Raw genomic sequence first — 26341 nt, forward strand, 5'->3', positions numbered from 1 at the left:
CTAGAACCAGACTGGGGTCCAAGACAGTGCATGCTGGTAAGTGCCAATTGCTAAAATAAAAGGAAATTAATTATAAAATAAAAAAATGAAATGAAAAATGTGTTAGCTAAGCCTCTGTGCCTTTAAGTAGCCACCACTAATAATGTGATCCTAATTGTCTATATTTTCATATAGCTGTCTTTGATCTCATATATGGCTTAAAGCTTCAGAGATCAATACCCATTCCAGTCACAGAGATTTCTACCATCTATCTTCCCTCTCCTTTGTCTTTCTAAATATACCTTCTCTGTGCAATCTTATTTTTTTGGCACAAATACTTGAACATTCTAAAGAGACAAGGTCTCTATCTCAGCCTTTAAATGAAACTGCCTGTTCCTCCCCTCTTCTCTCTCTCCCCCACCCCGTGTGTGCGTGTATGCGCATATATGCATGGGGGGGGCAAGGAGCATACTAGAGAAGATGGAAAAATGACCTTTAGAACCCAGAAGTGTGCCATACAGAGACTGCCTACTGGGAACAGCCATCACTGTCACTGGGGAAGGGTGGGACATTTGGTTGCGGACCACAGGGTTTCAGGACAGTGCTAACCAGCTCTTCCATCCCATGATTCCTATACACCTGCACACAGCAATAATACTTAAAAACAAAAGGAGATGGAAGACGGGAGGGGAGAGGAACAGCCATGCCAGTGAGGACCTAATTAAAAGAGAAAACAAAGGAGAAAGTGCCCTCATCAGGGTGCCAGGTGGTGGCAAGGCGCTAACAGGAACTGGGTTAATTAAAACCAATTCTTTAGGAAGTTTTGGAAAATGTTTTTAATGCCCACCAAGGCATGGGGGTGAGCAGAGTTGGCATCTTGGGATTGACAGTCCCTACCTGGAGAGGCCCTTCCTGCCCCCAAGGTACTGCTCTTACCTCGGTCGTCGAGAGCACAGTGTCCTCGTCAAGGCTGAGTACAGCGTCTGTGATGATGTTGTCATAGGGCAGGAACCGGCTGCTCATAACCTGGAGAGTAAGAGAGGTGGTGAGAGAGGTTAGGGACCAGGAGAAGTGCTGATTAGAGTCGTACCGTCAGGAATATCCCACCAGCCATATCATCCTGAAGACGGCTCCACGACCATGCCATCTGCCACAGTGGAAGTCTCCCATCTCCCACCAGCAAAGATTAATCTGGGCAGCGATTATTAAACACCTACAGGTACCACACCGGTCACAGCAAGGACTAAAACAAATGTGATTCATGGTCTACCCTCAGGAACCCACAGTCTGTAGAAACAGAGGGATAGATGACCAGCTTTCACTCAGAAGGAATAGTGCCAGACAGGAGGGCAGCGCAGACAGCTGCCTTGATGAGCAGGTGAAGGCTTCATGGGGTGAATGATTTAAGCAGGAATGACTGGGTGGGAATCTGCCAGGCAGGGACAGAAATAGGGCAGTAGAGACAGGGGTTCAGCAAGCACAAGGAGCCCCCAAAGATGACCAGTATCCCAAGAGAAACAAAGGACAAGACATGATTCTGTCCTGGTTACACATCCCTGGGAGGTCAGACCACTGTAGATGTGCAACATTTACAGTATTGACTTTATACCTATTTTAGCACAAATCATAAAGAATGCAAGCACACATTTATTTTTGCTATGCCAGTGGAAGGCATTATGAATGAGAAATAGCCAGGCGGGGGTGGTGCATGCCTTTAATCCCAGAACTAGGAGGCAGAGGCAGGCAGGTGGATCTCTGTGAGTTCAAGAGCTAATTCCAGGATAGGTTCCAAAGCTACACAGAGAAATTCTGTCTTGAAAAACCAAAAGAGAGAGAGGGAGGGAAGGAGGGAAGGAGGGAGAGCAAAATTGATTTAAATTTTTAAAAATTAGCATGTGTGGTGCAAAGTTATGGAAGTTATAAGGGTGGCACATGAATACTGTAATGGTATATTATTTGTACTTTAGTAAATAAATCTTGCCTGAAGACCAGAGGCAAAGCAAAAGCCACTAGAGGTCAAGCAATGGAGACACACACCTTTAATCCCAGGATTTGGGAGATAGAGTCATACAGGTATCTGTGAGCTCAAGGCCACCCTGTGATATACAAGATCAATACAGAAACAACTCTGGGTGGTGGTGACTCCCATGCCTTTAATCCCAGCACTAGAGGGAATATAAAATGGGAGGAGAGAGTGGTGAAGACTGCTTAGTCTGCAATCGCCCAGCCTTGGATCACCCAGACTTCTTTTTGCTGCTTTGCTTCTCTAGTTTTTGGGTTGAACCCCAATCTCTCTCTCTGGGTTTGTAGTATTCGTGTTACAGAATATATTTTAGACGATTTTCCACCTGTGGTCATGGGGGTAAGAAGGCAAGTGAGACAAATGAAGGTACGGGAAGCTCATCTCCCACGGACATAGCTTCCTCCTCTGAGGAACGCACCACACGCTGACTCACACTACTTGATTGACTCGTGTATGTCAGGGAATGTTTGGGGCCCTCTCTTCATGCCCATCATCTTATCCTATCTTTGTAACAAATCCGTCTCATTGGGGGAAACAGAAAGGTCATGAACTTCGCCTAAGCTGGACGGAGGGTTTGTTCCCGGACGGTAGAATACAGCCTCAGGTTTGGGAAGAACTGAAAAGTGCGCATGGGGATAAATGTGAAATGTCTGTCCCCACGTTCCTGTGAAAGTTAGGGTCCAAATTCACACTGAGAGACCTGGGAGGCAAGACATACTTGATTTCACTTTGAAGGCATGGGTAGCAAAGGATGGGTAGCCAAGTTTTACTGGAGACCAAGGTGATAAAAGGTGACACCTTACAGGTTCATAGAGGTACAAGATCCACAAAGAATCCCACGCTTTGCTTACACGGATAAGCTGAGCTTGTCCATTCATCTCAAATCCAAGATGTCTGTCTGTGAGCTACAGGAGGGCCTTCCAGTCGTAAGGATGGGCAGCACCAGGCTAACCCATCTGAAAGCTCAAGCAATGGACCTACAGTGTATGTGGCTGTGGGGACTACTCCCACATCTGTCAACTGGGTCAGGGTTTCTTTCTTTCTTTTTCTTTTTAAAAATCTCTCTCCATCTTTCAAAATAAAATAAAACACAAAGCGATCAGCAACTCCATATACACAGAGCTCAGAAATCTCTGCCCGAAGCGATTCTCCTGCTGCTGTTTACACGTCCACCGAGGAACGCAGAAACCATTAGCTGGCAGCTTAGCAATGCCCTGACCTTTCCCGTGTTCAGCCTACAGGGGAAAACTGTAAAGACAAGCCCTATCAATTCACAACAGAACTTTGCAGCCAATGCGGTGCACATCAGCTCTCAAGTCCCGGCTAGAGAGGGAGAGAGAGATGGAGAAGAGAAACCTAGTGCTGCCCCACCCATGGGTTCAGTTACTGGCTTTACAGAATGTCTGCCTAACTGCCTTCTCTCTCTCTCTCTCTCTCTCTCTCTCTCTCTCTCTCTCTCTCTCTCTCTCCTTCCCTTCCTTCCTTTCTTCCTTCCCTCCCTCCTTCCCTGTCCCCCTCCCTCCCTTCCTTCATCTGAACTTATAGTTTATAAGCCCATTAGTGCCTAGAGCAGAAATCAGAGACTGTCAAGACATTGATCAGTTACTTTCTTGAATGATCTAACACAAGGGGAAGGCAGACACCCACAGGGTCAACCTGGGTTTGTCCTCTTTGTTCAGAGAACTGGCTAACCATGTGAACAACCAACTCTTTTAGAAGTTATAAACATGACAACGAAATGGCCAAGACTCATGAAGTTTATCATTTAGTACAGAGACAAGAATTCATAGAAATAATTACACACATGGTACACAAAATTTGGGGGAAATTCTAGGATGCATGTGCCTACCATTCCTGGTATGCAGAGTATCATTTGATTCTTTTAGTTCTCCTAAACTGGGTATTATGATTATTTCTACTTACTGGAGGATCCATTAAGGCATAGAGGTTAAAATACTCCTCTATGGTCACATAACCAAGTAAGTCAGATTCTAGAACCTGTATCCTAAGTCACAATATGCCAATGCATCTCAGAATGATAGCTATCATTTGTTGGACTATTGGTATATGTTAAAAAGGCACTAGGTTAAGTACTTGATGCACAGTATTTCACTGAATCCTCAAAGTGAGTCTGTGTTTTAACCCATAGAGCCCGGAGAAAGGCTGAAATGTGGACCCTTCCTTCCACAGACTGTACCGTCCACAGGGCTGACAGTCAAGATAAAGGCACACTAACCACATAGCCCACTGGAGTTAGTGGCCAAAGTGGAGGTGAAAGGTGAACAAATTACCAGGAGCAGAGTTATAGAAATGGGTGGGGAAGTGTGGTGCTATCCCATGAAAGGTGCTATCTCCTCGTGGTGCTATCCCAAGAAAGGAACTATCACCTTCATCCCTGCTTTCCTGGGAATTTCTTCTCGCCTGCTGGGAGTAAAGGTCTCAATTAGTGAGTCAGAGGGTGAAAAGGTGGTGCGACCTGTTTTCCAGGATGGCCCAGAGGCACATGAGACCCTATCCACACAGCCCAAAGAAATGCAGGAGGTATGGCCATCCGTGGAGGCTGAACAACAAAAAATTCCAAAGCTCGAAGTTGAAAATCAGGCAGGGTTCCAGGTGTTAAAACTGGAACATACCCATCCCTCTAAGTCATTATTCTCTTGAGGAGGTGGACATAAGATGTTGCAGGTGGGTGACATTTTTGTGTCAGCCCCTTTTGTGAAGTCATGCATATGGTGACATGTATTCATAAAAGACTGAGGCCAGGAGGCTTGTGACAGTTCTTACAGTCACCTTTTCTTATCATATGCTAATCACCCAGTTCCAATATCCACATTGATAGGCACCAGACCTATGGATGCTCTAAGTACAATGGTCATATTCTCCTGTTTATTTTACATGGATTACATAGTACCCAACACAGAGTGGACAGTCTACGTGGGAAATGAATATGTAACATAATGTACTCTTTATCTTTTCTCCACTGGGCCACTCTATTCTCAATGCATTATGTTGAACCATATAGAATTGTCACTTGGAGGGTATGAAGCCAGTTTCAAATGTTTTGACCTAACAAATTGATATTTTGCTATTCTGACTTGGCGTGTGCTACCTAGTGTAGGACAGTCTCCTTGGGATTGGCAAAAGGCATCTCTTAAAGGCACTGCTGCTCCAACCTCAATTTTACTTAGTAGTGATTGATTACTTCACAACTGGGGAAGAACTCACCACTTAACCCCTGGGGGAGTGAATCCAGCTCTGGCTGTTAGTAGTAGGCGAGATTTCAAGAAGGCAACAGAATGGTGGGATCGAAAGCTAACTAGGGATGCTGAGAGAGGTGGGAGTTGAGACAGCTGATCAGGACCTGTGCCAAACAGCCACCCAGATCATTATAACCAGTGGCCTCAGAAGAAAGCAGGGAGAGAGAAAATGTCAGAAGGTTGTCAGTAGCCAGATACATGGCATCAGATGCCAGTTTAAGGCATTAGCAAACCCAGTCCTGAAAGACCACAGGGCGAGAGGAAAGCTGTTGAGTTCTGAGAAGGGTAGACTGGGTAACGTAATGCATGTAACAGGACAGGGAGGTCAATCTAAGGAAAGTCTTTGGCTGAAGGCATCAAGAGAAAATAAGGAGCAACATCCTTCCTGAAGACAAGGGTAAGGAAGAATCCCTATTCTGAAAGACCTAACGCGTTCATGTTAGCAAACCACACGGACCTTGCAAACATTGCAAGTGCACGAGTGGCAGCAGCCTTATTCCACCCTCGTCATTTATGGAAACACTGCTGAATTCATTCCACTCCCTTGAATTCATTTAGCGCTCACAGAAACCCTAGGTGGTATGCAGTGTGATTCTCATTTCGTGAGTGAGAAAAAAGCCTCCCAGAACTTAAGGTTAGAAAGCCGCCGGAGAGTCTGATGCAAACCCAGGTTTTACTGAGTCCAAAGCTGACGACACTGAAGACATTCGGAGGTGAGTACAGTGTTAGGACACATAATCCAGGCCCAAGAACTCTTAAGGGGGAAGTGGAGATTTCTAGAAGCAGCATTGACAATGATCTGTGGAGACCTAAGTCTTTCTGGTGGCTTCATGTTACCCCCTCCCAGGCCTACCTTGCTTTCTCCTTCAATGACGATGACTGGTACAGCAGTGGCAGGCCAGCGGTGTTTGGCTGGTAGGGGCTTGTCACAATTCCACAGAACTATGATCTGAAAAGGACAGGAATCATTAGATGGCTGGCTTAGGTACTCCTCCGGTCCTCTTCTAAAGGCTCTGCTTGTGGAAACGACCTGGTAAAACTACATTTCAAAGTCAGTGCACACCCATACACACTTCAGACCTGCAATCTTCAATAACCAGAGAGGGGCAGAAGAAATCTAAAGAATCATTCCCAGGGACTAGGATAGAACTGAAGGAGAAAGAAATAATCTCAAGGGCTGGGGAGGTGGCTCAGTGGGGAAAGAGCTCGTTGTACAAGTGTTTGATGCCCAGGACCCATATGAATGTTCATCTCCAACCCTAGCCCTTAGGAGGCTGAAGATCCCAGCTGAATCAGTAAGCACTGGTTAAAAAGACTCTGCCTTAACATACATGAAGGAGAACAATTGAGGAAGACACCCAATGCCATCCTCTAGCCTCCATATGTATATGCACATGTGCACACATGCATCTGAATACATGAGTGAACCCTGATATACATGCAAACATATAGACAAACATATGTGCGCGTACACACACACACACACACACACACACACAGCAGCTTGAAATTTGCCGGAACTTAATCAAGTGTTTCCTAACTTCTGATATCTTCTGTTGATGAGTGTGATAGCAACCGTGATCAAGTTAAATAAAAATGTATACTAAATATCTGAACATCTGCTGTGAACTTGCTCTACACCAGGCAAAGTGGGCGACATAAAAGGATCTGAGACAGAGGCACGAGGAGTTCCTGCTTCGGATTTCTCCGAACAGTTGCTGGTTTCATATGACTTTATGATTCCTAAGAAAGGCAGCGAGCTCAAACATGAACACCTCACTGAGATTTGACTATTTCGCATTTGTAAACCATCTTGTCTATACCAATCACAAGTTAGAAAATTAAACAGTGTCAAGACTACAGGAGTGGTACTGATTTGGGAAACACTGTTACCATGGATGTCATCCTCTGCTCTCTCCAAAAGCTGACACCTCCTGACACTAGCAAATTTGTTTCCGTTATTGGATGTAGTGTTCTGTGCTGCCCGTGGTTTTTTTTTTGGGGGGGGGGATGACACTTCATCATTTGGATATTTACAAATGAAGAAAGGGGCATGGGAGGTGGCTCAGTCAGTAAAGTGCTCCACATACAAGCAGGAGGACCTAAGATCGATCCCCCACCTATGTGAAAAGCTAGGCATGAAAGTGTGCTCTTGTAATCCTCGTACTGGGTGGGACAGCAGAGACAGGCAGATCCCTGGAGCTTGCTGGCAGTGGTGTAGCCCTAATCAATGAGCTTCCAGTCAGTGGGAGACCCTGTCTTAAAAAATAGGTAGGCAGTACCTAAGGGACAACATCCTAGGTTCACTTCTGGTCTAAACACACATGTGCACATGTCTGCATGTGCACCTGCACACACATATAGAGCTCCCCAACCCCAAACATGCATACACACACACACACACACACACACACCCATACAATCCAAGAAAAAAAGAAGTAATGTGGCTTATATATTCTTTAGAAAATTTGTGTGTATGTGTGTGTGTGTGTGGTGTGTGGGGGTGCACTTTACATCATGGTTGTTCTGCAATCTGTACTTGTGCCGGGGTTCACTTTTTGAGAGTCTCTAAGTTGTTGGCAAGAGAGCATCAAGGCCTGGCCAATCCCTAGAGTGACTGGCTATATTGATGAAAGGGTCCTGGAAAGTCAAGTATGGGATGGGTCTGAAACAAGGTTCTGGTCTGTCCCCTGCAGTGGACAAGCACACTCACCTGGGCACAGTACTGGGACTTGGCGGCAGCCACGAGAAGCTTCAACACTGGCTGGGACTGAGAGACCAGGGGTGTCACAGCATGGATGACTGCAGTGAATTTGGAGGGGGGCTTTAAACCTGAAAGGGAATGAAGAGAAGAGCTAATGACACACTGAGACACAAAACTCAGAAAAATCTCGGGGCTCCTGCCATTCTTCCTGGAGCTAATGTCCCCTCCGGCACATCTGTCCTTTATTTCTTATGGTACTGACAGAACTGAGAAAAGTGAAAGCCGCTAGGTAATGACTACCAACCTAGGGACCTCCTAGAAACTATTGCCCAGTGTTCATCCCCAGCTTCTTTGGACATTCTTCTCTTCTCTTGGTGATGCTTGTCATCTTCCTTGTTTTAAGGTACCCAATATCTGTCAGTCCATGCGCCTTGCTCTAGTCATTTACCTGTTACTAGGTATTTCCATAAGCACATTTTTTTCCACTATTGCATTTGCATGTATCTGAACCTTAACTGGAGGGTTTTGTACGACAAACAGTGTTTCATTTAATGATTTGCATGTAGGAAAGGGTCAGAGAACAACACCCAGCACTCACGGCTTTCAAGCTAAATACTTATAATTTTAAAAGGGTAAAGTTGCTTTGGAGAACATTAGTCTGGAGTGGACCATCTTGAGTCCTCATCATATGAGTTTGAAATATACTTTACTGTCCAGGTTTCCCAGAGTCTACCAACCCTGAGCTAATGTGCCACTGATACCACTAACGTGAGAACAACTGGGGTGCCAACTATGGAAATGCCTATGGTAGCATCACCAGCCTCTGCAGAGGTAGCCCTGTGTTCACATCCTTTGTCCCACTGAAATTCAATTAAAGCTGCCTGAGAGCACGGACTCTGTCTGACCTGATCTTTATTTCGACCATCTAGCCTTGCCTTAGCTCGGCATATGAAAGGAACATGAAAGAATTAATAAATTTGCCCTTTTCACAAATTCTTGGTTACTTCTTCTTTCTCTTTCTTAATTCAGGTTTTCCTAAACATGTAGTAAGAGAACCGAGATTGTGAAAAGAAATCAAGGAGCTATCTATACACATGCACATCTACATACACACATACATACCTATACACACATGCATATCTTTATACACAGATGCATACCTATATACAAACATGCATTCCTATATACACACATGCATATTTATATTCACAGATGCGTACCTACACACACACACACACACACACACACACACACACACACACACATTAGGTTTGTACTCAATCTGTTGTCATGTTCAAAATTATCTATAATTTAGGAACATTTCTCAATACAAGTAACACTACCAAATGCCCAGCATGGCTGTTAAGATGAGAAAGAAGGCTTCCTTTTTGCCCCCAATACTCTGATGTATTTACAAATCTTGATTGCAAGTCTCCACTGTAAAAAGGGTTGGGACAACAATCTCCAACGCAGGCTGCTGGGAAGAATGACCACTTCGGGGGTAGCAAAAGCAGCCTTCTCCCGAGCATTCACTTACCTAAATTAGCATAGAAGTAAGGGAAATCTCCCAGGTATGAGGAATACTGTGGTAGGACGAACAATCCTCCAGGATGTTTGTTCCATATTAAACTGTTTCGTGATATGTGCTTGAATATTCTGTCCTGAATAATCTAGAAAACAAAACAGCATGCGGGGAGGGTGAGTCTGGATGACATTCTGGAAAGGTCTTGCACTATCCCAGTTAGGAGATGATGTTAAAAAGACACAATGCACCTTACCTGTTCCTCCTCCAATTCTCTACTGATAAAAATGTCTGCAAGACAGAGCAGTGATTGACCCTCCAGGACAATATGAGGAAGAGAGGAACTGGGACTGACACAGTTTCTCAAGTCCCATTTTAATCATAAATTCTGTTATATTTTATTTATAAAACAATGGTCCTTGCTAGTTTCAAAGTACAGTCTATAGAACAGTCCACACTTCCCTGGTGGTGGGACATCTATATATGGATCCAGATGCTATCAGCAAGATCTGTTCTTGGTGCATAGCAACATCAGTGTGGACCATGTGGAGGAGGATGTGAAGACAAGAGAAGGCAGGCACATTCTCCACTTTGCTTTCTTCTTCTAATTTGGGAGGGAGTTTTAAATTGCCTGTCATCATCATTCATTCCCTTTTCAAAGTCAGTTGCAGGACTTTGAATACTGGTCAGCTCAAGATTTTCTGTATTTCCACTTCAAAAAGTAGCAAGCTAACAACTGCTCAAAACATCCAACATAATAGGACAGGATCCACGGCATATGAAGACTAATAATTGTCAAGCTAGTTCATTAGTTGCCTTGGACTTTGGGACCTTGCAGATCATTAAATTCTACATTTAGAGACAAACCTTCTCCCAACCTGAATCATTTGTCAGCTGAATGTGATTAGTCCACTTTAGGGCTTTCTGACTTTCAAACTCTTACAATAAAACCATTGACTCATTAAGATATGATGTGGCAAATAATTAACTTCATACAGAATAGCATGCCTCCGGCACAAAATGTTTTAAACTTCAAAAAAAAAAAATTCTAGGGGCTTAGTTGAGGGCTATCCATTAACATTTGTAAAACCCCGAGTTTGACTCCCAATAATCAATCATCAATCAATCAATCATTCCATAAATTTTAGGAGTCTGAGGAACTAAATCACCATTTTTACAGGTCTCCATTCAAGGAAATGTGAAGGAAGTATAGCATTCCAAGATTTGCTAAGCTATTAAAGCTTTCTTCCATCTCATCCCATGGTAGAGAATGGGAGAGTTACCAAATGAGCTCTGCACATTTTTTAAACCTCCCCACTGAAAGGAAGTAGGGAAGAAATTGAGAAGAACATATAATCTCAACCCAGTAATATCTGCATTTTATCTTTCACTCAGATCAAAACTACCCATTTTCTATGGTTAGGCAACTTTCTGAGTTGACAAAGATTTTAGGATTCCAGCTATGATGCCGGTATTTACTGTCTATGGTACAAAGGCATGGCTTGCAATGCTGTCATCCAGACAGCTAGTGTGAGCAAAATGTCATCGCTGGAAAGAGGTTTTACACAGCGAGTGATTCTTTGTGTAACATTTATTCCATTTTTTTTATCTCTTATATTTTCCAAATCTAAGCTATTAATTTCCTTTTATAGTGTTCCATTTAGATCTCCTTTTGTTTTCTTCCTAAATTTGTATGCCTTTCAGCATGTGGTCACATAAATGATCTTGGCTATCAAGCACAGAATAAATTGGCAACAGATAACATTAGAAAGTCAAGCTACAAACAAATGGCATGAAACTCAGAGATGTTACAAGTAGGTCATCCTTTTCTTGGGTCTTGGAGAGGCAGGCTTCCAGTCACAGACTATCCTCTTGATTTAAAGTCAAAGCATTGTTTTCTTTAAAATTTCCAAATGTGACCATCAGTTATGGAACACTCTTGAAATCCTAATAAGCATTTCACATCTGTTCAAACTGATCTTGGCAAAAAGATACTGGTACCAGTATGACTGCATAGCAAGCTTAACCTTGGCCAAGTGATGTGCGGCCTCTAAGATTCATCCTCTCATTGGTAATGGAATGATAACGTATCACTAATATTTATGGCAACCCTCTCAGAATGTAAGATAATCTGACTAAATTCTTATATTGAAGATTTGAGTTTGCCTTTCAAAAGAAAAATTTTCCAGGGCCTCTGTGTCTTCAATGCCTGCCCGGTTTATTTACAGAGCTAGATCCAGGACAGCCAGGACTACACGGAGAAACCATACCTTGAAAAGCAAACATACAAAGAAAAAAACAGAAATAACGATTCTCATTTTCTAGACATAGGCAATCTAGGTCTTTTTAACATATTTTCCTATAGTACCCAAGGCTTATTTCTCTGAATTGACCAAAAATAGGGTAATTTTTTTATGAAAAGAAATGCAAATACCCATAAATAAAAAGCTTCCATACTCAGTATTGATTCATTAGGACTTGGGTTTGCAGTATGAACATTATTAATGCTGTCTGAATGCGTGGCCAAATGTATTTCTAAAAAGCTTATATAGATCAACCCACACTGTCAAAGTTTGAAAGAGTTCGGCTCTCATTCCACCAAGTAGAAATGCCATTTTTCAATCTCCTCATGTCTCAGTTCTCCCTGTCCCTTCACTGGAGGACACCTCTCAGGACTCTTGCATGGCACTTAGTGTTCACACCGTAGATCTAGATCTAGAGTCTAAGTGTAGATAAACAGCAAATGAGCCTTGAGTCTATGCTGCCTAGAATTAACGTCCATTCTCATCCTGAGCAGGGCGAAAACTAATCAAATGACTCACTGTGTCTGAGAGCTAGGCCAGTGGGCACCTGTGACATGTGACCCTTGAGTTCATCTCTTGAACACATATACTTTGCTGCTTTGTGTATAAAGGTGGCATTTCCTTTACCTTCTCTGCCTTTCTGCTTGTGCTGAGTTCTAGGGTAATGCAAGCTCCGAATTAAGACAGGAAAGAAAGTATCTCCCTTGCAATTTGGCTGCAAGGTCAGATTGTTACCATCCAATCTTGGAATGATAGAATGATATAGAGGGATTTGACAGCTGCTATAAATTTGAACGAAGTATATGGTTTTAGTGATTAAACACACACACACACACACACACACACGTGTGGCTAAAGAATTGTGTGGCTTAGATCCAAGGGGAAGAAAGCCTTTCCAGGCTCAAAGATGAAAACAGCTCAATGTAAGATTCTACTGTGATGGATGTTACACATCCAGCTGTTTTTGTCAGAGAATGGAGCTCTGCTAACTTAATAGACAAGAAGCTGGATCCACATAGTAACTCACCACAAAAGAAAGATAATTAATGAGATATAATCTTGTGCCTGGCAAATTAGCAATGTTGTGTGTTATATTTTAATTATAATCCTGAAGGTACAAGAATGCAGCAAGGGAGGGTCTCTCCCAGACAGCTTGCAAAAATCTAGGTGGATGCAACCATTTGCCACACTGGTCTTCCCATTGTACGCAACGAGATGTACCAGTTAATGCCGTCCTTTTTTCTTATAATTATAAGACTTATAATAACTGCTTTATTTTGAAATATCAAGAGAACACATTAATCACCGAAACAAGATAGACTCCTTGAAGCAAAGTAACAAAGACTAAAGAGAAAAAAATAAATTCATTTTCAAATAATCTCCTGCTTAGAAAGGGTCCAGCTATGGGATAAAAAGGACTCAGAGGTCTAGAGTGCTTACAGCGGACCCAGGTTCAGCTCCCAGAACCCACATAACAGCTCACAATCATCTGAACCAGTTCCTGAGGATTCTGCCTTTGTACTTGCCTCTGAATGCATGTGCTCCACATAATACATACATACATACATGCAGGCAAAACATTCCTACACACGAAAAGTAAAACATATAAATCTTTTAAGGATACACCTAGCATTTTATATTGCCTCATAAGAATGTTTTTCCCTCAATATGTAAGGAGTTTGTATCATTTTGACCAAAATGAAAGATGGTTCACACTGTTTGAATTACTTCCTAATCAGTTTTTTTAAGAGAGCATGATAATACATGCCTTCCCTACATTTGGTATCCGTATAATATTCCTCAGTGCAGTTGTATCACAACTGGTCAACCTGTTTCCAACGACCTGACTGAGCATGTGCAGTGCTATAACTAAAATAAACAATATGGTCTATGTTGCTTGCAACTTTGTTCATTAGGTCATTATCTTTTTAGGAAAATTGCAACATGGTCAAGAGCAGGGTGAAAATTATGCCTTCTTCTAAAGGTTTTAGCCTTTCCAGAAGGGCTCAAAGTGGGTAGCCAATCTCCAGACACTCTAATGTGAGAGTCTTTCTCCTGCAGCCTTGGTGGCACCGGTGCCAGGATTTCCTGTGACAACTACTGACATGTGATAGGTGGAAAGTGGTACTATATTTTTATTTTAACTTCCTTGAGTGAGGACAAACATCCTTTTCACAGTGACTGACGCATATCTGGCACAACTGTATACCCTTAGGAACAATTAACTAGCAATTAAGTCACTCTACACTTATATTCCCATCTGTTCTCTTCATCACACACACACACACACACACACACACAGAGAGAGAGAGAGAGAGAGAGAGAGAGAGAGAGACATGCATGCACACACACACAATACCACAAAGGATTCTGTAATTACTTCTTAAGACTAAGAGGGGGGTCACACACTAATAAGCTCATCATGGACTGAAAATAAAATAAGTTGAAAATGTATTTACTATACCCAAAAGTATTTACAATACCCAAGCTAGCACAGTAAGTTAGCAAGACAGCACACCGAGAGCATGAGTGTGCCTGACAGAACTCATAGCCACTGCCCAGCTTCATAGCACATTTATCACTTCACACATATTGATAGCCTGGGGAAAGACACAAAGATAATCACTCAAAATATAAACTTACTGAATGCATGTTACTTTTGCACCATATGTAGAAAAAACCTAAGTCAAACCTCTGTACATGGAGGTTGTCTGTAGACATCTGCTTGGCCACCATATATGTGCGTGTGTGTATGTATGTATGTCGATGATTATATGTATATATGTATGTATGTACACATTACTAAAAAATTAGGGATTTTTCTCTAATGAATCTTTCTCTATCCTGCCAGCAAGCTCCCAAATACTGATAGGGAGACAATATTATTAATTATGAAAGCTCAGCCTATAGCTTAGGCTTGTTCCTAAATAGTTCTTATAACTTAAGTTAACCCATTTCTATCAATCTACATTTTATCACTGGCTTTTTACCTTTCTTTCTATCTGTTTGTCTAACTCCCTTCATGTCCCATTGGTCCCTCCTACTTCCCCTCTCAGCCTGGAAGTCCCACTTATACCTTCTGCCTAGCTATTGGTTGTTTTGCTCTTTATTAAATCAATCATAGCAATATAGATATATCATACACATCACAAGGTATACAAATATCCCACGGCATTTTTCATTTTAATAATATCAGCAATTCTTCATTTCATTTCACACTCTAATCGAGAATATTTGTGAGAAGATGTACTTCAAGTTTTGGGAAAAGACATACCTAAATTGTCCTAATCTGAAAATACAAGTATTTCTGTTTGTTTGTGACAAGGCCTCACTCTATTTAAGGCTAGTTGGGAACGCGAGTATTTTTCTAATTTATTTATCAGTTTACATGTCAAAAAGATTCACCTTTTCTTACCCTCGCATTAACTGTGAACCTTTGCCCTCAGTTTTGCGTTTTCTTTATGTTGTCTACAGCAATACAGAAATTTTCATGGTTCTTACATTCACATTTAATAGTGTTTTATGCCCCAGATCATGCTCAGAACAGCTTCTTTAACTTAAAATTACACAGCTCTATCCAATATCTCATTCATATTACTACCTTCCCTCTTTGTGAAGTGGGGAGTGTGTGGGGAGCCCCACCTGCGTGGAAGCCTGTTTGCAGAGCAGAGGACCTCTTCCTCAGTCCCTCTACCACTCAGTTTTTGAGACAAGGTTTCTCAATGAACCTGGAGCTTCCAGTTTTGGAGAGACTGGCTGGGCATCAAGTCCTGGGATCTGCCTGTCATTATCCCGATCAGCACTGGGGTCACAGGTGCATATCGCCACAGCTGGCTTTTACAGCCAGCATTTTTATTATAGACCCACTATTATATGAGCAAATTTAACTTATTCGGAATCAAATAACATAACTCATATCTTCTCTCATTTGAAAAGCTGGATGAAAGCTGTCTTAATTATGATGGCTTTATAATGTGTGCTAATTAAACCATGGGAATAAATGGTCCTTACTGCTTTTCAATAATGCTGGGCTGTGTTAAGGCATTTATTCTTCAGACTAAAGCTCAGAGTAATTTTTGTCATCCTCTTTTAAGACTTTGATGTGCAGATCGAGGAAAATTGCTATCTTGACAATCTATTCCCCAACTTACTAGACTTTTTTTTATGTCCCCTAATTTCTTCTGTCATTTCCATCAAATAAAAATAAAACAATATTTTTTCAAGTTTATAAAAACATAGTAATTTACCACGATATATTATGACCTTGGTAACGTCTGAACGCTTTGGTTCAGTAATCTCATTTGAAAGACACTATCCTAAAAGAATAGGTAATGATAGGGCCCAAAATGCATGCAGAAAACAGGCTAAGGCACTGCATACATTGCTAGTCATCTTTGAAGACAGCAGTAATTACAGACAGTATTCACAGTGACCTGCACCAGATGGGGAGAGGCTTACTACAGGATGGCATTAGGATGAAGACAGATTAAAACACGATCTGAGGGTATCGGAGGGCAGCAGCAGGACTGGATAAAAAGACGAGGGTACACCCGAAAATGCACCAAGTAGCACAACCAAACACTCTGGAAAGAGTTAACTAAAATCATGAGAAAACAACTAAAGAATGGGGAAAAAAAGGAGAAAAAGGGCTACCCTTTTAACACAGATCATGACTAAAAGCCAGCTGACTAAACTGTTTGATATAAAACAATAACCAAGAATGCACTAAAAATATTTGTGTTTATGTATGTATATACATACATAATAAATTATGAGGCAAAATGCTCTTCCTACATGCAGCCAGCAGAGAAGTCACAGCTCTTTCTAAATGCAGACACTGAGACTATGTAACATAAACAGTACAGAAGGAACTTGACTAGCCGAGGGGGGATGTTTAGGACAAAAGACAAAGGGTTAATATTTAAAGTATTATAAACTTCTAAAATATAGAAGCGTCAACAATCTTATGGCAATTTCTTTTGTGTATCTGTGGGCTTCCTGAGCAAGAGACAGAAGAAATTCAGTTATAGCTAACACTCTAAGAATTAGGAGGTTAGAAAGTAATTTATTATTTTTAAAGGAAAAAAAATCTTCAATCTGACCAAAAACCAAAACCAAACAGGAATTCAAAATAATCAAAACAGGCCTTCTGTTTGCCTAGCTTCGGGAGTATGCCAGGCATGTGCATGGGAAATCCTGATGATGTGTTGCTAGGGCTGAGATCTGGAGCCCAGGTGAGGCCCGTGTGGAAACGGTCCCACTGTGCTTTGAGAAGCACTGACTCTGACTCTCACCACAGCAAGAACACTATCCTGTGGACCCACAGGTGACCTCAGTTTCCACAGTATTACCTGGGTGTCTTGCGTTTACTCTAGATTATATTAGCTTTCAAAGTGACCATTAATTTCCAAAGGAAAGACTCCCCAAGTGTGGAATAAATCGTCCCGGCCATTCTGTAAGTACCTGGGTCACTTCAGGAGCCCGCTGGATCGCTCCCCTTCCCACAGATCTGAAACCCATGAGTGTGCAACTTTCTCCATTTTTTCTTAGCTTTCTGCCCTGCGCCGTGTACCCTTGGGCCATTGCTATCTGCTCTGCTTCCTGTGGTTTTAATCATTTCCAGGATTTTCTATTTTTCTCCTGCCTTAAACAAGGCAATTTAAGTGAATGAGGCTATGCCTCAGTGGCAGAGGGCTTTCTCAACATGAACAAGGCTCTATGTCCAATTCCTAATGCTATATGCATGCTCGCACGCACGCACATGCACACACACAGAAGCATGCATGCAGAGTAAAGCAACTTGAAGACAACTATCCACTCCCCTGCCCGAGTTTCTGTTTTTTTAAAGGCTAACACTTTCTATATCAGCTGGAAACAGTGATGATAATGATCTTTCCTCTTGCCATAACCTTATAACACAGGATGCTGGTTGGTGAGACTGTATGTGTCCACAGAGTCAATTTGGCTGCCTCTTCAAGTGCTATATACTTATGGTGGTAACTAAACCATTCATATCTTTAGAATGGTAGAGGTTATTTCTCTCACTTGGTCATTATCTTCTTTTCTAAATGCACTCTGGAACTATGTCTTTAAAGGATACCATTGCGCTTAAGTGACAGGAAGATGGTCATTACCCACGTATCTCTAAAATTATGTCAGACAAAGTCAATCTCTGTGTCCAGAGCACGGCTTCTCTCCAGGTCACTTCTGCTCTGAGAATTTGTCAGGAACGATGGCATTTGCTTGGAAATGGCCAAGCAGATGGTGGTGGTGGGGCAGTCACTCACATGTTCAAGGACAGAAAATTTGATTTTGTCCCATTTGACCGAACGCACAACCCAAGAGTGAAAGAGAGGTTGAGAAACAAAAGCATCATTATCATTATCCAAGATCAGGAGCCACGTGGTCTCACTTACCTCTAGTGTAGTTAATACAATCTTCTCAACTGAAGAAAAATAAGCCTCCCACAAGAACTGTGTCTGTTGTCTAAGTGCTAGGATTTTATCCTGATGAATAGACCTGATTGTAGAAGGAATCTGGAACATAAAGGGAACACACGGTAATTATAACTGTAAAACAGAGAGATGTGCTTGGTCAAAACAACCCCGTGGGCTGCACTTTTATTCTTCACAGCCTTCATTGCCTAGCAAGTAGGTCTATTAAAAATCACCAACCACTAGGTAGATATGTCTCCACAAGAAACTCCAGAACAGACCACAGATCTAGAGAAGCAGCCTGGAAGGCAGTCAAATGCATGAAAGTTGTGCATTGTCTTAGCTTAGTCCTAAGATTCCATAGTAGCAGGTCAGCTGTACAGGGTACTCCTAGTTCTGCTTCCTCCTCAAGTCCAAAAAAATCTTTGGCCCTGACATGGACAGTCACATTTTCCCAAGAAGTAGATACAGGCTTTGGGGAAAGGAAAAAAAAAAGTTTTCTAAGAAGTGTCACTCCAAGAACCATAAAGTATCTAAACGTGTGTTTCTAGAGACTGTTCATGAGCCTCTGCCTTCAGTACAAACAGATTTTCCATGTCTATGTGCAGATGCTTCCTCTAGCCTTTTCTGAATCTTTGTACACCTGAAAACGCTCTCCTCTTGGCTTCAGCCCTTACCCCAATCTCACCGAATCTCCCAAACACTGTGTTTCATCATTGGCTGCTTTATACCAAGTTAGGTAATTTTGAAGGAAGGCCTTCCTTGCTGTTCATACTGCTATACATTGAGTGGCTAAGAGAATCATCCTTATGCTAGGATGAAATTATCCTTATTTCTATACAAGAAATAAGAGCCTAACTGAACATGACCACCTGAAGCTATCATCAGGATATTGTTATTTTTAATAGCAGCATAGCTTGACACTACAGTACAGGTGTTAATGGTACCAACGCAGCATTCTGGTTCTACCATTTACTAGCGATGCTTCCTCAAATGAGTTAGTTGGTCTTTCTGATTACTCATTTATAATATGATGGTTGGGGAAAAAAAGATTATGTAAGTGCTTAGTACAAGGTCTACAATATAGGAAGGCTGCTTTATGGTTTATTATTACTATTACCATTGTTGACACAGGGATTGGCTATTTCGAGCTGGACCAGCTGATTCTACGCAAAGCTGCACAGTTCTTTACCGTCTGCTTGTTAATTCTAAGATGCACTCCTTGGATTTCCGGCTAAGTTCCCTAGGCTTGTTCCCCGACTGCATGGACAGCTCAAGGTGTGACCACGTTTGTAATCTATCCTCTTACGGGCGATTCTTTCTGATTATCGGCTGCCCCGTTGTGCTCCCCATTTTGCATGCTCACCTCCCTCCTATGCGATGAATTAGGCGGACACGGGAATCTGAGCTAGACGAAAAACGCTCTGCCAACCACATTAAATAGAAAGTTACCCCAAATACAAGACTACGCTATACCTAAGTTCCCCTTAGAGAGGAAGGACGTGATGGCACACTTTTATATTCCAGACTGCCCCTAGAAGAAGCAATGAAAGTTCCACACAATAAGAATTGGAGGAAAAGCTGACTTGCTCTGTCAACATCCCAACCTGGGTACTAAATTTGTGCTTTGAAGGGATCATAATACTGCAAAATATATGGAGGCAGCAGGTAAAGTTGAAACACTGGGAGGCTCAAGGTCAAGTGGAAATAAAATATCCTTAGAGGAGATAAACCATTCATGACACAGATCCTTGATAAGTCAGGAAAATTTATTTTTATTTACTCACTGAGAAAATGACCTAGATTGCCAAGGGAAAATTAGAAAAAAAAAAAAAAACCTATCCTCTATTTTCATAAGCATGCCCTTTTAAATGTCAATGGCATTCTCTAAGTCACACAGGTTGGCATGGCTGTTTTTATCATGGCCACGAGAATTAATCCATCAGGAAAATGCCAAAAGCTACCACTGCTGCACGGCCTCCAGAAAAATCAAGCGCATGGAGCTTCTAAAGGAGGAAAGAAGTGTCACAAACTCAGGCTCGAGCCCAGCCCCCTCTCTTCCATGGCTGCATCATGTCTTCACGACTTCCGGAGCTGTGCGCGCTACCCTTTCCTGTGCAGAACTGCACTGTCTCAGAGCACTCCGCCAAGTGCTCTGGAGGCCAACGCCAACTGACCGGCCGGACAGAGTTCCAACTTGTAACGGCATTTGGCTAGTGGCTATTAATCTGCTTGTCCTCAGAGACAGGTAGGGGGAAGTGATAAATTAATTCCGATTTGGACGGGATGATTTGGAAGTTGAGGAGCTCAACCGAGTCCTAATAAAAGGTTATGTACGGTAACAGAGCTAATGGGACAGACCAGAAAAGATACAGGAAAGCCACGGGATGCTTCTCGGTGACAGGATGACAAGAACATATGGAACTAAAAACACCAGAGCTGTTCTGAAACAGGAAATGGAAAATTGTAACAGAACAGAAAACATTTCCCAGAGCGCACACTTGGGCTCTGGGCCAACTCTTTAAACCATTGTTAACAACAGTGCAGCCACTGTTCAATATGGAGGCAGCTGTGTAAAGACAGATTGCAGATGAGGAGGGAAAAACACTAGAAAATGTGGGCACTGGGGTATGAAAAATACAATCTTTAGAGGCAAGTAAAAAAGGGACTTTAAGGCTCGGCAGTGGTGGCACACACCTTTAATCCCAGCACTCGGGAGGCAGAGGCAGGTGGATCTCTTTAAAAGTTTGAGGCCAGCCTGGTCTCCAAAGAAAAAACACAGAGAAACCCTGTCTCGAAAAACCAACAAACAAGCAAAAAAAAAAAAAGAAAAAAGAAAAAAAAAGTGACTTCAGACGGTGAACTATCTATCAGCTTTGGTGAGGAGATAGACACTAGACAGCCACACTTCAGCGTCGGGCAAGTTTCCCACCCCAAGACAAGCCCCAGCTTCTCACAGCAAGGGAGCCATGATGCACAAATAGAGAACAGGACCGATCATTTTCATACCCAAAGTTTTCTTTAATGAGCATGTATTATTAAAACAACATAAAAGGAAAGACAAAGGCAGTGTGGGAAAGGACCACTCACTTGGAGTGAGTGACTCAGGTGTCTACTATCTCTGCAAGGTGAGGGTTTTTTCTCACTATGTCTAGGAGAATGTCCCTATTGAATTACATCAAGAAATAGCTGCTACAAGCATTAGCTTTTCATAAGACTCCCCCCAACCCCTTTCTCAGCTAGCATCTAAGAAATTATGTTTTGTTTAGAACAGAATGGGCTAACTTCAACGAATGGGCTCATCATGTTCAGAGTACACATTCCTCCACATTTGTGCTGAGGTTCCTTCCAGAAGGGGCAAGATTCCAGACTTGAGGACCTCATGAAAGGAATGTTCTAAAACTGTCGTGACCTAGGCTTGATGAGTCCACAGGGCTACCCAAGAGAGGCTGCATTACTAGAGACCTTCAGAAGATGACTTGAATCCCTCACCAGTCCATTAGCAGACCAGCCAGGAGCCCAGAAGGAAAATCAAACACACAGTTAGAAGCTCAAGTTTATGGATATCAATTATTTTTGTTTTTAAAGCAAGAACATTAGAGATAATACTTCTACAGAAGTTTGTAGAGGTTTAAAGATAAAGTGTTTAATGCCATGAAAGGAAAACATTAACTGGGCGGTGAGCGTGTGTGGCAGTGTACTGTGAACCTCAAACACAATTGCCACAATTGCAGGGGGCTTGGGAAATCCTCACAGACTCTTGTTGCCCTTCCATCTCTCTGTGCAGGTTGCGTTGCCCTTCTTTGAGCAACTGACACTTTTAGTAGGGCCCCTTCTTTTGAATATTTATCCAAGGGCAGCCCTCCTGCAATAACTCAGGGCAGAGCACTGCTGTAGTGGGAACACTGGACACAGCAGCCAACCCTAGGGTTCGTGATCTGGCGTTAACCGGAAACAAATATAGGAACCAAGGCAAGGGATCTGAGGGAGTGCCAAGCCTAAAAATTTTGATGCTGAAGCTGGGCGGGGTGGGGGTGGGGGGATATGCACCTCTCCTCACTGAACATAGCTCAGGCATTTTATCAGCTACTTCCCAGAATATATTCTGTGGACCTGGACAGAGATTTTGTGTTGGAAAGCGAACAATATCATATTCAACAACTTCATATTCACAACGACACAAGCAATTTTCTCCTGATAAAATTTCTTTTATGGAGCTGACCTTTTGGATCCATCTTCTTTGAAAGTTTGGGTGGGGGCAGCAATAATCTGCTGTCCCGCCCAAGGCCACAGCCCCTTCCTTACCTGTAATAACAATCTCTCATCACCGATGACGGCAGCTTGGTTCCAATTAATCACTTCGGAGAATGGCAACTCCCATCCATTGCTGAGCATCACAGGGACACAGGCAGCCTGAGCAGAGAAAGGATTTCATGAGTGTGAGGACAGTGACAGCACGAACCATTCCAATCAGGAAAAGAATCAGGACAAACTCAATTACTGGCATTGCTTATGTTACATGGGTCCCGGACTGCTCAAGCCAGGTAGAAAGTAAGTGGTTCGGAATTAACAAATCGCATGGATTTTAAGACTTCAAGTCTTGCCTTAGACTGATACTACCCTTTTCTAGTCTAGTATGTATGTATGATTTTGGCTGACTTTACTTCCGTGGAGATGACGGGCCTTGTTGCATAAGTTTTATTGATGCAACAAAAGCTTTCACCAATAGAATCCAAGCATAAAAATCAACCTTGAATATAACAATTTTGTCCATGTAAGTGCTACAGATCCACTTCTGTCATGGTTCACTCCAATGTCATGAGCTAACGGAGAGCAGGAGAGGGCTCAGCCTTTCCAGGTTGGCAAACTTCACTATTGTAGTCTCTAGCTTTCCTTTGTCCTATAAACACCTAACTCAAAACTTCATTCCCTCTAGCATAGAGCCTTGCCAACCACAGCCATACCCGTTTCTAGTCTGCACAATCAGTGCACACCCTTAAGCCAAAGACACATTGTAGCTTCCAAGGAAGTCTTTATCCAACCCAGAGAGCAATCTGCTCCTTGCAAAACCCATGAAGCTGCAAGAATGTTAGTGGGTGGTGGCATGCTTCTCAAAGTACACAGAGCACCGTAGAATGCCCTGCCATAGAATGGAGATCTTTAGCCTGAGGATATTGACGGGACTCATAGTTGGCACAGCAGGGTGAAGACGCTACATAACCCTCCTCAAATACACAGACTCAGACGGTGCAATTTACTGGGAGGACAGGAAGGAAGGACGAGAGAGGGAGAGAGCATGTTTCACCCCGCCCTCCAAGAAGGCCGTCTGCAGGAGCAGCAGGAGAAGGGTTGAACAGCAGAGGCTCCACACGGGCTTCCGAGCTTCCTCTGAACTGCAGGGCTCTGGAACATCAGGGCAAGTAAGTCCCATCACTCTCTAAGAGTTTAGAAGAATTCACAGAGGACCAAGATGAGGACCCAACCCACAGTTTCATTTTTTGGGGGGAAATAACAGCAACAACCCACTGTCGGTGGACCTGAGAATGGCTTGCTGGAAAAGAGGAAGAGTCCCCTCTTCAAACTCAGGAGCTAGATTGGCAATTATATCTACCTATCTACCCTCTGTTTTCAAATGTGTCCCTGAAGAATCCAGTTCCTGGGTGCTGAGACCATTTGGTTCTCTTATGTCCAAGGGTGGGGAGTCAATCTTGTTCCCAATTCTGACTCTTCAAACTAGATCAGATTTTCTTGGAAGTAGTTTTTTTGTTTTATTTTGTCTTTTTTTACATCCTCAAGCAAAAGCTATGGCTTCTTTTGGACTATTCTAGGAGAGTGAGAAGGCTGAAACCAGTTTGACTTCCAACCTCAACGCAAGGATGGAAAGTTTCATAGTCTCTTACCTGCAAAGCCTCCAGGAATCTGAAGGACCCAAGCCTGCGACCACGAGGAACCAGACAGAAAGTGGCATTGTGCAGCATTTCCCGATAATCATACCTAGAATAAAAGGGGCATGGTCAGCAAGAGAAAATCCAAGAGGAAAACCGGACCACTGAGGGTCATGGGGTGTGTCCATTTATCTTGCACAACAGCCCTGGAAAAGGGCTACCCTCCCTTTTCCATGTGTGCTCAGAGAGCTTGTTGCATGGGGAAAACAAATAGGAACAATCAAGCTGTATAAAGCAATAAGGATCTCTTTTGCAAACAGTTTATAAAAAGACAGGTCTAATGATTCTCATACCAAGTTGTCTTGCCTAGCTTCTGTTCCTCAAAATCAGATGGGGAGAGGCAAGGTCCCATTATGTAGTGCTGGTTGGCTCAGAACTTGCTATGCAGAAGCTGGATGGCCTCAAACTTTTTTTTTTTTTTTTTGGTTTTTTGAGACAGGCCTCAACTTAAGAGATTCCCCCACTTCTGCCTCCTGTGTGCTGGGATTTAAGGCGGGCACCATGCAGTAGTTTTTGCCCTGGTGAAATAGTTTGCTTCCATAGGCAGGAGCAGCATCCCTTCTGCATCTGCTTCTCCCTTAATGCCATGCCACTCAGCAACACTAAATGTTCCTGTTCTCTATTCTATTAAAAGATACTTCGGAAACTTCCACCCTAAGCACAAGCCAACATTTGTTTTCTCTTCAAACTGGAGTTTCTACATTTAACCAGGAACATTCAGTGATTCCCGACAAACAGTGCTCCGGTATAAGAATGGTTGCTTTGACTTTCAGCAGAAAGACTGGGGGAGGGTGCGGGGGGAGGAGCAGGGTTGTGTGGGGTGGGGTGGGTGGGGGTCAGAAGAAAGCTCACTTGCAGATGAGAAAGAGGGATAACAAAGAAAGAAAACTAATAGGGAAGCATTGGAAATAGGGATAGAGAACGGGTGATTATTCTTTTTACTCAAATGCCATTTAATAGTATTGGACTGTTTTGTGTTTGCTTGTTTGTCAGTTTTGTTTTATGGGGGTGGGGAACACTCGAGACAAATGATCAGACCACAAGTGTCACCTGTCTCTTGTTGTCAGCAACATGTTTGGGCCGACAAAAGCACTGAATTGTTTGAGATGCCGGCTTTAAAAGTGATTAACAGCAAACACATCCCTAGCCGTGCAGTTCTGACTTCATTAGGAGTTTAAGAAAACTTGGGGAGCTAGCGATACCTCACGCCCTATAAAGGCTCGGAATCGTACAGCCGAGATGAAATCCCTCTCATTTTTCAAGCACTTCCAGGGCTGAGCAGACAGGTGCGGCTCTGACAGTAGCATATGTCACCAGCATTTTCCATCTCTAATAGTCTAATTTAACCATAGTCTGAAGGCACTGGATTCTTCCCTCTTCTTTTTTGGGGGGATATTGATATATACATTCATATTTTTAAAGTCCACATCTATTTTTATATTTTCGTATAAACTAGGCATATGGGAATAAGCCAATTTTCAATTATAAACCCGTCATTAAGAAGAGACATCATGCAAAAGGACCATTTGCTTAAACAAGCATGTACAACTAATTTGCACAAGAAAAGGTCACTGTGAATAGATTAAGATTATCTCCATTGAGAGCAAAATAAAAAGCCCTTGCTGCATTAATTAAGCTGCAATAGACTTCAAAGTGGAAAGGATTTTTAAGAAGGATCAAATTTAGCTAAATAAAAATATTAAATTTTGATGGTAATGACGTCTCTTTTTTCACCAAACACAGAAAAATAACTGACAAGTATCTTCAAGTTCAAATGTTGATAATGTCTGAATTCTACCTAATAGGTAGAGAAGAGGGAAAGAATATACAGACACAAATTTATGTGTGAAACTTAAACTGATCTTTTTTTTTTTTTAATATAGAAAGGTCGAATATACTTCAGACTACTGCAAGGATTAACAGATACCCAGAATAGAAACCCCTGAGGGAACAGCACAGAGTCCTACATCCTCATCATTAAACTGCTAAAAATGTAAAATCTTATTAGTGTCCTGGATGGTAACAAGTTTCAAAGTCTTCACTTGCAGAATTTAATTTCTAGAGTGTGTGGAAGGAAAAGAAGGGCAGAAAACTCTTGGGGAAAAGTCAAGCGACAGTTACCCCGGAGTGTTGACTTTTAAAGGGGTCTACAGAAGCATTAGTTGCTGATGTAG

General features: G+C 42.4%; 1 protein-coding gene across 1 annotated transcript in view; it reads right to left on the reverse strand.

The window, feature by feature from the left end:
- Ext1 (exostosin glycosyltransferase 1) overlaps positions 1-26341 on the reverse strand; it is a 277355-nt gene that overhangs the window by 13350 nt on the left and 237664 nt on the right. The window contains exons 2-8 of the mRNA XM_057792548.1: positions 24123-24216; positions 22528-22635; positions 18205-18324; positions 9501-9633; positions 7973-8091; positions 6113-6208; positions 916-1005 (exon numbers count right to left, since the gene is read on the reverse strand). Coding sequence (XP_057648531.1) covers positions 916-1005; positions 6113-6208; positions 7973-8091; positions 9501-9633; positions 18205-18324; positions 22528-22635; positions 24123-24216 — 760 coding nt within the window. The remainder of the gene's footprint in view (positions 1-915; positions 1006-6112; positions 6209-7972; positions 8092-9500; positions 9634-18204; positions 18325-22527; positions 22636-24122; positions 24217-26341) is intronic.

The sequence above is a fragment of the Chionomys nivalis genome, chromosome 17 (assembly GCF_950005125.1).
Source record: "Chionomys nivalis chromosome 17, mChiNiv1.1, whole genome shotgun sequence".
In the NCBI taxonomy this organism is placed as follows: domain Eukaryota; kingdom Metazoa; phylum Chordata; class Mammalia; order Rodentia; family Cricetidae; genus Chionomys; species Chionomys nivalis.